This window comes from Perissodus microlepis, chromosome 9 (genome assembly GCF_051167445.1).
Source record: "Perissodus microlepis isolate ML-2025 ecotype Zambia chromosome 9, ASM5116744v1, whole genome shotgun sequence".
NCBI classification, from domain to species: domain Eukaryota; kingdom Metazoa; phylum Chordata; class Actinopteri; order Cichliformes; family Cichlidae; genus Perissodus; species Perissodus microlepis.
In genome coordinates, this window is record NC_140469.1 from 9,506,715 (window position 1) to 9,524,795 (window position 18,081).

Below are 18,081 nucleotides of genomic sequence, written 5' to 3' on the forward strand. Positions count from 1 at the left end.
AAAGTGCAGGTGGAAGTGGGAGGTGAGTAGCTTGAATAAAGCGATATCAATTCATTAAATCCTGAATCGACTTTTAAATATAACTGTGTTTTGCCAGAAACGCCAGATTCTCAGATTAAAGCTCACAAAACCATTTCAACAACAACCAAACAGCAAATGAGAGCAGGTACACGGACTCCACACAAAGACGTAAACACAGAGCGGAACCGACGCATCAGAATCAGCTTTGTCTTTCTCGGCTTTCTCACCCGACGGCCCGTAGACGGACACGCTGTCGGAGCTTAGCGATTCTGATGCGTCCGGTCCGCGCTGTGATTACGTCTTTTTGCGCTGATTCTGAGCTGCAGGTTTTGTCTCTCTCCAACCAAAATTCACCGAGCCAGCAGCAAAAGAAGCAGCAAACTGCGCTTCACATTTGATCAATGTCGTCATGAATTTTGCTGTTTTGCTTCCACGACTATTAAAATCACACTTCATGCACAGCTAGCTCTCTCTCTATACTCCAAGAACAGTTTCCCGTCTCCAATCTCTGTTTTCTGTATTATTCATTCGCTTATTACCCACCAGTCTACCGTTGTTTACAGCGCTGTCGGCTGCTGTCTTTTTCTTTTCTTTTTCTTTTTTTCACTTAAATGACCTCGGACAAGAAAGCCTATTTTTTCTGTTGTTCAATACTGAAGAAATTTAAACTTTATATGCAGAACATTGTAGAATATTTTTAAGGTTATCTGCTATAAAAGGCCAGACCAGGAAAATCTCCTTCATGTTTTTCTGTTTTATTCTCAGTTACTTTCACACAAAGGCATCTGCTGTGATGTTCACAATTCTGATGAAGTCAGTACTGATAAATGATCAGAATTATAATATTTCTGACTGTCTGAGGCTAAGCTGAATCGAATCGGGACTTTGAAAACCGGAATCGAATGGATTATAGAAATCAGTGATGATACCCAGCCCTAGTGAGCAGCCTAGGCACGACAGAAGTGGATGTAGCTGTAATAGGAAAAGAACTATTGCTAACTTTTCTGTTAAGTTAAGGCCTGATCCTTCTGAAATTCATAGCCAGTGCTCTGACACGGTGTCATCAATCTTTGAATGCTGAAAAAGCACAGTGTATCCAGAAAAACACATTATATTATATAAATTATTATAAAATTTGTGTGCGCCTAACTTTTGTGCCGGTACGCCTAACTTTTTAAAGTTAGGCGTACCGGTACGCCCATGGCAAAAAGTTAGTCTAGAGCCCTGTTGTTAGAATCATTAAAATCACTTTTTGCCTTAAATACTGAATTTGACACAACTCCTCGGTGTGAATAACATGAACTATTAAGTGAGATGTGCTTGAATTTACTGGAACATTTTTGGATTGCAGGCACATCTTCCTGTTTGACGCTGCGGTCATTGTTTGTAAGCGGCGAGGAGACAACTATGAGATGAAAGAAGTGATCGACTTGCACCTCTTCAAAGTCACCAACAATCCCACGTCGGACAAAGAGAACCGAAAGGTCTGTGCACACACAGACACGAACAGTCAATAAATATGTCTAAGATGCATTTACTGAATTTGTATCATTATTAAATAGTAAACAATCGTGCTTTAGCTTTAGCTTCTTACTTTAGCTTTGCTGTTGGTGTGAGTGAACCTGTTCACACACACACTGGCATGTCACGTGTAGCTGACAGCAGACAGGTGTAGTGAATCGATATTAATCGAGTTGATGACAAACGTTATGTTACTGCAGGTGTAATAAAAGCTTCCCATGTGTTACACCAAACAAAACAAGAGAGAGAGAGAGGCCAATAGGGAAATCATTATAGCTTTCAAATCTTGTCAACTTGCTTGACCACAGCGTGCGCTTAAATGAAAAACTACCGCAAACATATGAAGGAGAACCATTGGTATCGTAGGTGTGAAAATGCCTCCAAACCACAAACCCTTTAATGTTACCTCGCTATGTGAGCTCTCCCACTAACAAATGGTGCATTGCTGCTTAGCAAACACAGAATACAGAACTGAAGAATAGATCGGCCCCCTTGTGTCAGAGACTGTATCAAGCTTTGTGAGTCTTGACTGAACCAGTATCTGATCCAAATATTGAATTGGTAAATCACTAGCAATGAGCTGAACCTGGATCTATATGGGCATCTGCTGCAGGCGCAACACAGTCACAAAGTGCAGAAATTACAGCTCGTAAAGCAGTGTGGCTCTAATGATTTCAAGAAATCTGAATAAGAAAAGCTTTCACAGAGTGGAAAGCTGAAGGGCCCATAAAGAGCTGATGTGGGATCCTAGTCTAGCTGTCACAGGGCAAGAGGCAGGGTGCACACTGGACAGGTCACCACTCTGTCACAGGGCTAACGCAGAGAGCGAGGAAGCTGCATGCTCACATGCACAACCTTGCACTGTTTCCTGTTAAAAGGGTGTTTTTCCTTCCCACTGTCACCAAGTACCTGCTCACAGGGGGTCATCTGATTATTGTAGGTTCTTTACCTTACAAAATAAAGTGTCTTGAGGCAACTGTTGAACTAAATTGAATGAATAGTGTTGGATGAAGGCACAGAGCGAACGTGCAAACTTCACACAGAAAGGCTCCAGCCAGTGGATTCAAACCCAGGCCCCTCTTGGGCATCAGCCATACTTTTCTAAAATCTTTGAACAATAATAGTAAAAGTATATGGTTATACATAGGGACAAGAGGTAAACGTGATTTTAAATGAGGTTTTTGCAGAGCCAAAATAACACCGGGCTGTTTTGTTGCAGACATTTGGATTTGTCATGTCTCAATAAAACACAGGTAACTGAGAATCTTTGTACGCATGACTCTATACTACATAATGTTAATTAATACTATTAGATGTTAGGTGTACTTATGTTTGACAGGCGTTCAGTGTAAGAAAGAGCTGGCTGTTGAATGACCTCCAGCAGTGTTTAATGGTATTTGAGAAGCAGTTCAATATCAGGTCAGGGAACTGGGAAAGTGAACAAATACATAGAAGAACTGTGCATCACATCACATATACCAATCACTCAGGAGTAATACAGTAAACACAATGGTGCATCAATATTGAGAAGATGTGTTCAGATTTTATTATGTAAAGACATGAGGAAATTTATAATGTTGTAGAACATGGCCAGGCACGGACCCCCCCACACTGCTCACGAATAAGTCTCTCAGGTGAATTCAGCTAGCATGTACCTGCCAAGGAACATGCTTTTCTACTTTCAGGAAAGATATTGGCATTTCTCAGTCCTTTCAGACTTTTTTTTCTTTTTGTTTTATCTTTCTTTGGTTCCAAAAGAAGTAACTCTATTCCACTTTTGGCAAGGCCACAGTGGTGATGTTGTACCACAGACACGCGGAAACATTAGCCACAATTCAATCGAGCTGTCAAAAATGAACCAACGCTGGCATTTTATGTCTCTACCAGCCGCACAGGGTTTATTCCTCACAGCTGCACAAGCGTGTTAAGCGCTTTAAAAACTGGTTGATTAGGCTGAAGACTGACTTGTGGAAGAAAATGTCAGTCAACTTCTTTGACCTGACACATCACAGCTGACAGAGAAGTATGATTGTGACTAAGTCCCGTTGAAGCCGCACTGATCCGCTTCATTAACTGAATAAGAAAATATGCCCTGAACATTTAGCTTTTAATTTTATGGCGTGTTATCATCTTTCAGAAAGCAATAACCCACTTTAAGCTGTGAGTTACAGTGATTTTATAACAGCTAAAAAGAGCTTTAGATGACATTTAATTTCACCCAGGGCTCCGTGCCATCGAGTCTGTCCTAGCTCGACTTCATTCTACATTGTGGCTTTTCTGCTGCTGTAATAGACGACGTGAAAAAGTAATAAAATAATAACAAAACTTGCTTATTATTGTGCTGTAAAACAAAACAGAACAAAACAACAGTCTGATATAACAACCAGTCAGCTATAATGGAGGCAAGTCTTGCACTGTTGAGCCCATTATCGCCTCTTTACGACTGAGTCAGCAAAGCTCCGAAACCGCGTTGGACTCCTGACAAACCAGTTAACAGCGCTAGTTCTGTATAATGAGGCGCCATAACAATTTATCAGTTAAATGCGAGTTCACAAAATTGACTCAACTTGCTTCTTCACAGCTATTTTCTAACCACCTGTAACGGCAACCTCTCCGCCCCGGTGCTCCCGTCTGTGCCGCGAGTCCCTGAATGTGCTGCTTAAATAGGTTCTGTGCAAAAAATCTTTCCAGCTCGCCACATAAACAATGAAATAATCAGCTGCAAAGAATCTTTCTTAAATAATTTGGTGCACGCTTATTCCAGCACATGTTTTACATTGTCTTGTTCATTTGCAAGGATCACACTGACACAGTGTCGGACTACAACAGTCTGCCTCCTCCCAGATGGTGTTATCATTAAACCTCGCTTTGGGCCTGACTACACACAAACACACGGTGAATACTAAATGCCAAGTGGGGGAAATATTGCCAATCATAATGAGGAATGATATCTAAGGCGTTCCAAGAAACAGTGATTTGGGTAATAATGATGCTGTAAATAGCAGACATTAGGAAGCTTAGACCCATATGGGTTTATATGGTTATATTTTATGAAACTTACAGCCAACTCTGCGTCATTCACCTCTGACTTGATGGATATAAAGCAGTTTGTTTGATTACATATTTATGTTCGAGATGATGGAGATGACAGTGGTGTCTGAGGGAAGTGGCAATAAGAACCTCCATCAAACCAGCGGCATTTATGTGCAAGTCATCTGGAGGTAAAAGAGTCTTAAACTCCTTTAACTCATAAGCCAAATGCAAACAACAATAAGAAAACTTTTGCCAAATTACCGTCTTCTCAATGCTATAGCCTACGGTTTTGTAGCAAATAATCAAAGCTCAAATAATTACATGCAGGGCGTAACAAACATTCACAACAACTGTCGCCTCAAGGTGCTTTATATTGTAAGGTAAAGACCATCGATAATACAGAGAAAACCCCAACAACTTGACCACCCCCTGTGAGCAAGTGCTGGGCGACAGTGGGAAGGAAAAACTCCCTTTTAACAGGAAGAAACCTCAAGCTAAACCAGGATCAGGGAGTGACCTGCTGGGGGTGGGAAGGACAAAAGATGATCAGGAGGGGGAGCTGGGGTTCAGGAGGCAGCACGGGTTGCCTCTTAACTAAAGGGTCGGTTATTTGATCCCTGGCTACGACTAACTGCATCGCTTCCAGTAGATCCAACACGTGTGAATCTTAGACAGAGCACATAAAAAGGCTCTGTGATTGTATTTGTAGCCACAATTTCTTGAGTGCTCAGCTAAAATCAAAAAGTGCTACATTAATACCAGACTAGTCTTTTAGGTCATTGTTTGAGGGCAAATTTGGCCCCAAATGCCATGTGTTTCAAATGAAAAATGTTAAAAAAAAACATCCATATGATTACTGTCTCAAATGTTGACTTTATAAAGGTAGCAGCTAAAAAATTCCTTTACTTGTTATTGACAACTAGTACAGAGTTCAAATTAGGCTGGATTATGTCTCAAAAAGGTAAATGCTAATGCTAATGACGCTAATGACGCTTAGCATCTTCTGAGTGTGTAAACAGCTAGTTGTAAGGAAAGATTACTGCTTTACTGTGAACATTACTGTTGGACAATATTCCCTCAATATTGTATCAAGATGTTTTTTAATGAAATTTGCAATAATGCAATTTTTGATAATACAGAAGGTTTTTGTAGTTGCTCCCTTTCTAGATGCTAAATTGTTGTGAGGCTGGGATGCAGCTCTCACTCTCAGACATGTTTGGGCTTGTCTCGTTGTATAAACATGTGAGTGGCTATATCATTAATATCACAGTGTTACATCTTTTTGTCACATAAAAATGCCCAAAACACTGTCAAATACTACAGTATATTGCTGTTGCAAAAAATTGCCTATTACATGTTTAATTATAAGTCAGTGTGTTGTAGCTGGCACTTTGCTAATTATCATAGGTGTTTCTGTCTTTAATGGAGTGTTTCCGGGAGTACGGGGGAAAAAATAAAGAGTGAATTTTGAATATGTTTCATGAGTATCGAGTAGATCTACTCATGTATTAATGTAGCAATGACTTTTGAGTACTCATGGGTCTGAACTCCACCACCAGTTAGTCTCTAGCATTTTATAATCTTTCTGAAATACCACAGTTCACTCTCGACATTGATTCACATGACAAAGGTATAAGCATGGGTCAAAATAATTGATATTTTAGCAAGATCCACAAAGAAATATTTGACATTATAAGCCTTGGTGTGTAATCCCTTTGAATGCCAAGCAAAAGCATAGGAACTGACAGAAAGACAGACAAGCACCTCCTGCTTCTCTTTACAAATTGGTAGCTAGATGATATCTTTGCTGAGTGCAAGTGTTGGTGTCCACTGGGAATGCTTCTGTAGAGCGCTGCTTTCCTTTTCTCTTTTCATTCAATAGAGAAGATGAGCCGCTGTGCTTCGCTGACAGCGCTGTGAGTTTGGCTTGTTTTTAGCTTTCAGAGCTGAGTGCTACAAGTTCAAAACCACAACTGCGAGTCATAAAAAGTGCATCTCTCGAGCATCTGTCTTGTAATGTTGTCTAAAAAAACCCCAGATGCCTGTGTTGACACAGAGGCTAATGGACTAATATTTAGCCTTTGAAGTGGATAATGGTAACAGATTACAGGCCCGTTCACTACTTGGGTCTGTGCATGCAGTCTGATGCCTAGCAGTTATATGGCACAGCCACCTCGCACTCATTTTCTCCTTCACGCTCTGCCTCGATGTTTTGTCTCTTTCTGTCATTTCTTCTGCCCTCCAACCCTTCAGCCTTTGTGTTTGCTCTCCCTGAGGCATCCCTCTTTCATTTTGCATCTCTTTGTCTCCATCTGTCTCCCTGCATCCTGTCTCGTTCGGCTCCCTCCCGCTCTGTTTGTCTTTCTCCGAAACCCTCCGTTTTTTTATTTGGCATTGTTGCACCTTGTGAGTCAAGTGTTTTTCTTTTTCTCTGTTGCAGTGGTCCTACGGATTCTACCTCACTCATAACCAGGGCCAGAGCGGCTTTGAGTTCTTTTTCAAGACCAAAGACCTGAAAAAGAAGTGGTTGGAACAGTTCAGCATGGCCATGTGAGTGAGCAGCTGCGTCACAAGAATGTCAGGACATCAAAATGCCGAGCGCTTTTAGTCCTGTTATTCAAGTTAGGCCACTTGATTTATGAGGAACTTTGTCTCCATCTCCATTTATGAGGAACTTGACACCGTGACACAAAGATGAACAGACGATAGTGTGCGCTAAAACGAAACTTTATACTCAGAAAGCTTAACTTGGATGTGTTTCATTAAAACATCAGGTGTCAACCGCATCAACCACCCTTCACCCTGAAATGCATTCATATTTACCCAAAGTGACAAACTGGTTCCAAGAAAGTCAAACTAGTGCTTCACTTGTAGAGCCAAGAAAGAAGACGCAACCAGCTGTATTCTCTGATTCACAATTAGATAATATACTAGGAAGGGCAGTATTACATTATTACATGAAGAAGCAGACTTTATTTTTATATGGAGTCTTATCCCATCACACAGTACACACAGTTACTTTCATATTTCATTATAATCATTGAAATGCAGCCACACAAGCACACTAGCTGCTGCATACTTCAGTCTAAGTGAAGATGGTTAGGGAGGACTGTGAAGCTCACGTGAAACACGAGTTACAGTAATCTGTATGTAGACCTCTGCATCATTAGTGTAAAAAATGAACAATACATTTAAAATAATAAATTGCACAAAGTGTCAGATATAGCAAAAGTTATTAAAACTTACAATTAAAACCCACATGTGCAAATTAATATTTAATTTAATTTAATTTTTTAGTTTGTCAGAAAGTTAAATAAACAGTTGACATTTAAAAAACAAAGAATTTTATGACATTTACAGTATTTCGTGATTCAGACTTTAAAGTGGGTGTAATAAAATCTCCAATTGGCTGATTCAGATTTTTTGCAGCTTCTCAGATGTAAGATACAGGACTGGATGGATTCAGAGATGTTATGTTTAAAATTCAAATGCTGTTAAACAATAATACCAAGATTGTTAGTAGAAGATGTGATTCGGGGCCGACACAAGAATATCAGATGCAGAGGTGCCGAAAGTACAGATATTCTGTACTTAAGTAGAAGTACAGATGCTACTATTGGAAAATACTCCACTAAAATTTGAAGTACTGATTCAACTTCTTTACTCAAGTAAAAGTGAAAACTTTGAGTATTTTCTCTGTACTCAAAGTAAGAAAGTAAAAAGTAGCTCTTTGGAGGACATTTATACCTGATGTGTTTGTGCAAAGCTAACTGAACCTTGTGGTATATTGATGTAATAATAAATAATATTAGTAGATACATTTCAATTCTAATAAATGTACTCGGCTTGAATCAGTTAAGTAGAAAATGAGCAGAGAAAAGGAAAGAAAGTCAAAAATAGCTCTATTTTCTGTTGTGTCCTTTGTAGAGCATGTCTTTATCTGTAAACAGGAAAATGAGTAAATCTGGTGATTCATACACAAACAGGATTGCCTTTCATGTGTTACTGTTTAGGCTCAAATCCATTTAATAATGACTCCCCTCAATGTCAAAGCAAAAGTAACGAGCCCGTTTTGAAAATGTAAGGAGTAGAAGTACAGTTATTTGCTTCAAAATGTAGGGAGTGAAAGTAAAAGTACAGACACCTGATAATTCTCCTGAAGTACAGTAATGAAGTATTTGTACTTTGTTACTTCCCACCTCTGCTGAGCTGGAGTAAAAGTTGAAATCTGTAATTATTCCAATTATTATTCCAATCTGTTATAAAAACTTTTTTTTTTAAATCACTGAGGTTGTTGTGATTGTTTTGATCGTCAGAACAGCAAAATTAGGCGGTGCCACTGCTGTTAGGTAGATGGGAGACTGCATATAGGAGAGGAGCTGGTGAAGACAGGTAGTTATTGTTATATATTATGACGTGTCTGTCACATAAGTATGATGACAATCTACAGTGACAACTTCACACACTGACTCTTGGCCAAGAACCCCGTCTCAGCATACTTAAACACAAGCAGAACCCCTGCACAGTGATGTGCCTTTATAGGGCCGATTTTCATTGTGTGAAAGAATAAAATAGAAAAATCCTGCAGAAACCTTCTTGGTATCACTTGACCTTTACTGTTTTATCTGACTTTTCCTTTTTCTGTTGCATTTGGGACTCCAGTTGAACTCTGTTGGAGTCACTGCACGCTGACAAATGATGCTAAAAGGGCCTACCCAGTGCCTTACAATGTGAAACCTGCAGGCCCTGACCAAGCATGAGTGATAGTCCTGCACAATGATGCGATAATGCACAGTGTGACAGCACGGGGCTCAAACATGAAATAAAGCTGTGATTCTGTTAATCAGGATTATAGTAATTTTATTTGTCGAGACCAAGAGGTGCACCGGAATCCCTCTTTCAAAACGGAGAAAGAAAAACACTGAGGGCAGAGGCTTAGACAGGGAAGTATTACAGTGCAGGACAGTGTTATATTTAGTGAAGTTTTGGGCACCAACACTGATGAAATGAATATGACATCTACAGAGCCACAGTGGAGATTATACAGCTGTTTTCACACACTAACTGGTTTTCCTCCAGCTGAGTAAACATGTGTAAATATATTACATAAATATACGAAGTATTTGATCAGTGTTAGTGGTGCTGACTTTATGTGAGTATTTATCTGCCAAATCAGACATGCGGCGCTACCTGCTGTGGTGACCCCTTGTGAATAAGTGAGCAGCTGAAAGTGGCTTTAAAGTGTAAAAGACCAACACCCCCTCAGAAGTATTGAGGGCCACAGGTGCCAAAATGAATTAACTAAATACATAATTAAATATAATTAAATATGTAATTAATTAATTAATTAATATAGTAATTAATAGTAGCAGAGATGACAAAAGTACAGACATTTTCCTCTGTAGGACAGATGCCAACAACTTATGGACACCTCAGTCCTGTTGTTGTGCCAATAAAACAAACAAAGAAAAAATCCTGCCCATGTTAACTCCTGACTATGGCGCATGGTTTTGCCTCTTTTATCTCTTTTTATGCGACATGCTCTGGTGATTAATACACGAACAGGATTTCCTTTCATGTGTTACTAAATGCTCATAGTGACGTGAAATAATAACTCCCCTCAAACACGTCATGACCACTGATCAAAGCCCACTGATCAATGGCCATGAGTACCATTCACAGAGAGTTGGGGAATGGCTGCAGTCACAGCATTGTAAGATGGTGAAAGACGTACCCTTAGGCCCCCTCCTCGATTCAGAGATGGTCTTTCCCTTTTCACATAAATAGCCTTGTTGACTCCGCGCTCAAGCCAGTGTTCCTCCCTGTCCAGGATGTGTACATCCTTATCACTGAAAGAGTGTCCACTGGTCTATAGGTGTAAATCACCTTTTGGGAATTACTTACCTGGATGACTGAGCATGCATCAAGACATTTAAATAATAATATATTTATTTATCTCTAATTAATTATTGACAGATTTAAATATTTTTTTGATTTTTTTTTTTAAATTTACTTCATTTTGGCACTCTTGGCCCTTCATACAGAAGCAGTATCAGTTTTATTATCATTAAATAAACATTAGTGTCATTAAATCTGTGTATTACTACATTTTCCTATAGATCGATGGCATAGGGCAGCTGTTATTGTATTAGTTTGTTGTTACACTTCTCACTGTAGCAGCAGTGAGTTGACAACAGTCTGCTTCTTCTGCAGGCTCTGCCTCAATTAAAACATAAAAATGAAAAAAAAAAAAAAGACAACAATAGGACAAAATCTGTGAAATAACATCTTCAAGAAGGCATCAGGAAGTGAGGATCAAAAACATGAAGTGTTGTGTGATGTGAAACTGAGAAAACTGGAGCTTTGGTTGATTAATATTTGGGGCTCAGCTAACGAGCTATGAGACTTGCCAAACAGCGACGCGCTCCCACGGCGATGCTTAATAGATGATCTGTGAACAGTTGTTTTCTTACTCGCTGCCTTTGTGTCCAAACCACCCAGAATTTACTGCTTGACTAAGATTTAGCAGCCACGAGAGGTGGTCACACCGTGTATGTACCGAAGCAGGGAAATGAAAATTCAACATAAACCTTTGCTTGAACAGCACACAGTAAGGGCTCTATCCTTGAAGATAAATTCAAATGAAGTCACACTGTGAGTTTATAAGTCTTTAAAATCGAGGCTCCCTTTCAAGGCAGGTTTACGCTGCACAATGTTGCACTGGATAGCTTTACAAGCTTCGAATCGAAGAAAAAATGAAGCTGTGCAAATGTTTTTACAATGACACAGTTACAAATTTCATATATTTTAAATTCTGTATTTTTCAAGCAGACCTCCTTCTTCTGGTACACAATTTCTAGCCAGTGACAGTGTTGACCTCAAAGCTGATGTCTTGGTTGACCCGGGTACAGAAGAGAAGACAGCACTGAAATTCCCCTTTCTGCTATTTTATTCTGTCTCAGCCCTGTTTGTCCTGTTTTCCACTGAGCATGTTGTAGCCCATTACCTTAGTCTGAGATTAAGCACTTGTACATAACAACCTAAATTCTTATGTAAACACTTATGCCGAAAACAAAGAGATGACCTCTGGAAGATAAATATATGGACAAAGCTGAGACATGTCTTTCTTTTCTTGTTTCCTTTTTGCTTTCCTCCGTACTCCCACCCATGCAACCATGTCCCAAGGGGCTGAGAACACCTCCCGTGTTCACTCCTAGTAGACCTTGGCTGTGTGCTTGCAATTCTCTCCTTCCCACTTCAAAGAAGCGTGTCAGGGAAATGTTGCTGTAGCCATGGAGGAGTTTGTTGGCTGCAATTATAAGTGGGGGAAAAAAATGTACTTTTTTGTTCTTTGAAATTGACATTTTCATCAAAGAGCGCAGCTGATTGGAAAGTGTAACAAATAGGGGAGCAAGCAAGAATTAATTTTCATTCACTAATTGACTGAAGAGTGGTCATTGTATATTATAGTTTGATTTTTGCTAATCAGGTACATCCATAACTTGTAGGCTTAGAGTTAAACAAAAGTTTGTTGTGCAGTACTGTGCAAAAGTCTTGAGCTACCCCTCTTTTTTTAATTCCATGGAGTCGCACTTCCTTATTATTTTTTTTTAAAATTGTGATTCCAGACACCTCAGCAAATAATCAATTTTAATGGTATCTTTAGCACTTTGTAACTAGCATCCTACACGTAACTTGTTCCCATTTTTTTGTTGAATCTATGAAAAATGCCAAAGATTACTCAGTTTGACAGGAATTTGTCACAACAAGCTAATTCCCAAAGAGCTAGTAGCCAAAGACTTGCATCTCTGCATGGTGTGCAGTCTACCCTCAAAAAAGTTGAGGAAATTAGACAAGTTGAGAACAAAAAATTAGAGATAGAGGTCTTCCACTTCAGTAGCAAACAGTATCTAAAGAAACAGATAAATAATGTTTAGAAATGTGGAAAAAAACTGAAGTAGGCTGCGCTATGCCAAATTTGATAAGAACATGACTGAAAATCTTTTGCAAAAGCTCTTAATTTGAAACTTTTGGTTCAAATTATTGAATGTATGGAGGAGGTCAGTAGTGAGGTACAATAGTTAGTATCTAGAGCAATCTGTAGCAATCTGGTGGACGCTCTGTCATGGGTTGAGGCTGTATTTCAGGCAGTGGCGCTGGAGGTCTTTCAAAATTTATAGAATTTTGAACTCAGTATTTTCAGATTTTGATCCACCAATACAATACAATGACATCTGGAGAGCCTCTGATTGGCAGTGGCTCAGTTTTTCAGCATAGCAATGATCCCAAACACACTGCCAATACAGTAAAAACATACCAAGATAAAAAAAAAAACCCACATAATTGGACACTATCAGCGTTTATACATGTTAGTCCTGACCCAGGGTAACATTTATAAAGAAAACAGAATGGGTTTAGGATTGAGCCCTGGGGGACTCCACGTATGAATGGGTGCAGATGAGGTTGTTAATATGAATTCTGAAGTAAGTGCAATGTATAATGGAAACCAGTGATGCCATCTCATTTCTGTAATTTGTTAGTAAGAATGGAATCAGTGGTGTCAAAAGCTGCAGTTTAGCATTACATTAGTGCCCGAAGTGCCTGGTTTATACGGAGTAAATTGAGATGTCTGTGAATCTAGTGTTTATCGTGCATTGTATCTCTTTTAGATCCAACATTCGGCCAGAGAATGCGACCAACAACCACCATGAATTTCGTATGCACACCTTTGAAAGAATCACCTCCTGCAATTCTTGCCACATGCTGCTTAGGTAAGAGATTGCTATCCCACAAACACACACACACACACACTGTACAAGCAGAACAAAATCTGCTTTGAGGCTATTGGCAGACATAAAGACTGAGGCGCTGTGGACCCTTTCCCTTCAGACAACTGTCAGGATTCCTTTGAAAGACCTCAGCTCTTCCTGTTCCTCTCCAGTGTACCCTAACAATCTATTCGTCACTTTGCCTTTGCCCCTCTTCTTCTCTGCACATGTGCCTTGGCTACACAAAGTTCCTTTTGAATTCACTGAATGGTATCGGCACCCAAAGGACCGCGGCTCATGGTCTCTCTCACAGTGGGAACGACTGAGTGGTCTCACCTTCCACAGACGGTGAAGAAAAATGTCTGTCACACTTCAGCACTTCTTCAAGGCAATGGATGGGGAACGGGGACAAGATTATTGCACTGTGAATATACAGAGCCATGCAGCAGATTCACCAACAGAATAATAAAAATGTCTGAAGTGTATCTTTTCTTTTTTAGGACGCTGGACTGCATCTTTTATCATACCTCAAGTTTTTCCTCTAATAGTTATTCTTCCTTTAGAGTATTGTGTTTCGCTGATGTTTCTTCAGGTAGAAGGAGGGCTTAAGAGGTTACATTCGCTTTCCTGCTTCGTTCTCCAAATAAGAAAATAAGTCTTTGCTTTCATCTCGTTATGTTTTTTAGAGTTGTCCTTCCATCCCATTCCCATTAACAGTGTGCAGCAGAAACACAGTGAAAAACGTTAGCTTGGACTCAAGCTTAAGGATAAGCACACTTGATTTTAATGATTAAAGGTCAAAGGTCAGGGTGGCCATGAAAATTCTACACCGTGTTTTAGGAACTTGTAAAAAGATAAAATGATATTTTACATCTAAAATGGTCACGAGGAGACCGTGATCATGGTTGGTTGAATGCTGAAGTATCATAGAGCTTAGTAGCTTCTTTGTAGCAACATTTACATTCAAGGCCTTGTCTACTGTTAATGCTTCGTGTCAGATCAACCATGTGACCACACACAAAATATTAGCGACTGTTTTATCTGTATATCTCGATGTCCCTCTGGTGGCTTAGCCATCTACTGAGCAATTGGCATCCTCAATCCATAGACGCTTAAAATAGGTGAGGAAAAAGTTAGTAATTGTAACAAATTTGAAACAATCTGCCCTTCAACTAAACTGGCAACTCCCCCCCAATTGTTTATGAGGCATTTCACTCAACACCCCAAATGTCACAAGTCATGTCGGTGCAAATGGAAGTAAGGTGATCGCCGCAGTCCTCAGGGTTATACTATCAAGCTGCCATAAATGTCAAACTTCGCAGCACCCCTAAATGAAATGGAAAGGCAGCGCTGCAGCGTCAGTCAGTATAAATTATTTGCACAGGTCGCTTTGCAAACTATACAAACTGACAGAAAAAAAGGCAGCGAACTTTTCCACATGACACTGAATCCTTTGACCGCCTGTAAACACGCAGCTCCGATTATTTTGTTCCTCCACAAGCATTACTGCCCCTGTTTGTGACTGCCATGTATTCTTATGATGAACTTTCCTGTGTCTGCAGGGGCGTCTTTTACCAGGGCTACTGGTGCTCCAAGTGTGGTCTAGGTGCCCATAAAGAATGCCTGGGCCGTTTCGGCTGCTGTGGAAAAACAGGTAAGTTTATTGCACGACCCCAGATCGAGTCTGCAAAACTTCTGCACCACGCGACTCACAGCTGCACGTCACCGAGCGAAATGTTTTTAAGAGGAGACAGTAAATCGAATTGCACGAATAGAACTGCACCTTTATGGGCGCATTAACACGATGACAGATGACGCAAAGTGGCGCATAAAACCTGATGTACGAGTGTCTTGTGACAACTTATGGGCATGGGTGGGATTTGTTGCGGTGCGATTTGAAAAAAGAAAGCGCTGCACTGTGGCATTCTAAACAGGACGAGGGTTTGTTACTTTGCACGTGTCCTTGCGCCTCTGCACCAAGGTCATCCACGTATTCGATCGCTACTGCAGTCGCTCATTCTGAAGCTCCCTCGCTTCCCTGGCTGGTTTTGACACTTCAGAGCACCTTAAAGGCAATGTCACTGTGTGTCATTGCACATATTCCCCAAGCCTAATAGTAGTTTTACTGAGGAGTTTAAGAAACTCCTGACTTTGTTATTATGCCCCTGTTGTGTATCTGTCACTCAGCTCCCTGTGCAGAAGCGCTGACAGCTCTGAGAGACATGGAGGGAAAACTTCAGACATGTGGAATCAAACAAAGGCCTTCAGAAACCCAACATGTTGTCCTTTGCGTGCGTGAGTGAGTGCGTGCGTGTCTATGCGTGTGTGTTTGTCTCAAAGTGAGCGCGAAGGGGCGAAAAACTAAATTCACTTTGTTTAAGTTTCTTTTTTAGGTTTTGAGAGTGCACGAAAAAAACTCTGCACAATATTTTTACAAGCAACTTTTACAGCCTGCACACGCTGTACCGCTGATACAGCCTGTTGCAATTGCATGAGGGTGTGTTTGTATTCCCCGTGGCAAGCTGCCAGCTCCTGTTGGACCTGGCATCTGTCACGGTGCTATCAGGTCGCAGAGGCAATAACGCCACTGCCAGGCCCACCTGGGCACACTGTGTACCTGAGTAGATTGGGGCGACACCAGTGGCTGGGATGTTGGCTTGAATTCGCCCTCTCATTACTCCACACAGTATTCAACCTCTGCCGGTGCAGGGAATATATGCAGGGCTGTGGACCAGCATTTCATAGCACACTTATATCAAAATATTGTAAGAGATGTGGAACTTTCCTTGCAGAGGATAACTATAAGAAGAAGTGGTCCACTTCTTCTTATACCCTTTTGGCTCTAGCTCTTTATTCTATTTATTTATTTATATCAATACACCAGAGGTTTTGCTACGTGTGCAAACACGCAATCACAGTGAACGAACGTGTGTTTTTGTGCTGCCTGAGTGTATCTGTCTGTGCGTGCAAGAGGGAGTTTACTTGCATTTGTCCCTGTTATCAGCTCACTCGCTGTGATTTTGCATAACAGGTCATAGGTCACTTTAGGAACTGAGGGAGGCGTGCACATGTGTAAACCCTGCTTGCATGTGGACAGGTGCTTTAGGTACAGAGTGTATATTTGTGGCTTTCTGCCAGTTAGCCCGCGTGCCTGTGGAGGTATGCAATAGTTCTGTTTGCACAGGTACCAAAGTGTGTTTGTGTGTGTGCACAGGCATGCGGTTGTGTGCATGCACAGAGGGGTGTAACCCATCCCAGAGGGAGCCAATGAAAGAAACTGGTGGAGCAAAACCCACAGGTCTACCCCCCCACCCACCACACCCCACCTCCTTGCTCGCTCGCTCGCTCGCTCCCCACCCCCTGCTTCGTTACCTCCTTTATCCTGGCTGTCAGGTAGTGGCAGCGCAGCAAAACAAAGTGAGCCGCGGTCAGACATGAGCGTCCGCCTTCTCCACTAATGAGGGAGTGTTGCCTTGTACCGATGAGTGTGTGCAAGTGTTTGCGTGCACCCGCTAACCCGTCATTCACTATGCTTGTTCTCAAACTTCTTTCAGATTCCGGCTCCGTCAGAACTCAGGTGAGCTATGTGTGTGTGTGTGTGTGCGTCTGTCTGTGTCTGCTGTTTGTCTCCTCTCCAAAGCTTTGCTGCACTTTGAACACTGCTCTCTCCTGCAGCTATTTGCCAAGGAGACTCCAATTGACTTTAGTTGTTGCAGCCCTGCCTGATGCCAAACTAGAATGTTTGGGGAGATTTTTTTTCGAGTTGTGTGTGCTGCTTCTGAAACTGTTTTGCACTTTACTGCTACAATGTTTACAAGTAACCCCAAGCAGGAAATTAAACTGTGCTTGCAGCACTTTACTTTAGTAGTATGACAGCAACTGTGGCTGTGGCTGAAACTGTACTTTGTGGCTAAGAGTTTTGTGCACTTTTGAAGTTTGTTTATTTCTGGTTCTGATTCAGAAATGCTCTTAAGCACAGGTTTAATTATTTCTGCAACTTTAAAACTTGCTCCTGGAGTCATGAGACATGAGCCTATGCCAGTCTAACCATGTAAGGTCTGTATGTGGGGGTTAGCAGGCCAGATTCAATTCAACTTTACACTTAATGTGCGTGTACAAAATGATGCAGGTTGCTTGTTTAGGTGCTTGAGATGGAGAAACTGATGAACTTTGACCCAAAATGCATTTAATGAATACAAAAAAATGTTGTTAGTCCGTCCCTGTAAGTCTAACTATGTTTCTGTATGTTTACAGGGCAAAGATCGAGATCCAGGTAAGAAATTTTCACATCTCCCAACATCCCACTACCTCGCATATGCCATCTGTCCTTACTCAGGAGGGAAATTATTCATCTTGGACAGCTATTGAGATGCACTAATACTGTCTGTCAGCCTGCTGAACAAGCTGTTGTTTACTAATGTTTCACTTGATGGGTGTCACAACAGTCAAGCTATTGTTGTCGATCTATGTCAACAGTATGATGAACATAAAAACACCCTTTAAACGCAGACTTTTAGGACTTCACATAACAATCTTTTAAACTTTTGTATTGATGTGAAGATATTTTTCCAACAAACCTATTAATGGATTAGGTAAAAAGTACAAGAGAAAACAAAAACAAGGAAAAACAAAAAAATGCCTGAAAGACAAACACTAAAAATGACTTTTGCATTGTGAAAACAAAACCAAGAACAAAAAGAAATATGTTGCATTGTCATGTATTTGAAGGTACATGTGA

The 18,081-nt window shown here is 40.7% G+C and overlaps 1 protein-coding gene across 3 annotated transcripts in view; it reads left to right on the forward strand.

Annotated features, from left to right (window-relative positions):
• vav3a (vav guanine nucleotide exchange factor 3a) overlaps positions 1 to 18,081 on the forward strand; it is a 94,243-nt gene that overhangs the window by 54,437 nt on the left and 21,725 nt on the right. For all 3 annotated transcript variants that reach the window (XM_084938931.1, XM_084938933.1, XM_084938932.1), the window contains exons 14-19: positions 1,373 to 1,505; positions 7,016 to 7,125; positions 13,245 to 13,346; positions 14,906 to 14,997; positions 16,898 to 16,920; positions 17,598 to 17,616. In XM_084938931.1, the coding sequence (XP_084795057.1) occupies positions 1,373 to 1,505; positions 7,016 to 7,125; positions 13,245 to 13,346; positions 14,906 to 14,997; positions 16,898 to 16,920; positions 17,598 to 17,616 (479 nt within the window). The remainder of the gene's footprint in view (positions 1 to 1,372; positions 1,506 to 7,015; positions 7,126 to 13,244; positions 13,347 to 14,905; positions 14,998 to 16,897; positions 16,921 to 17,597; positions 17,617 to 18,081) is intronic.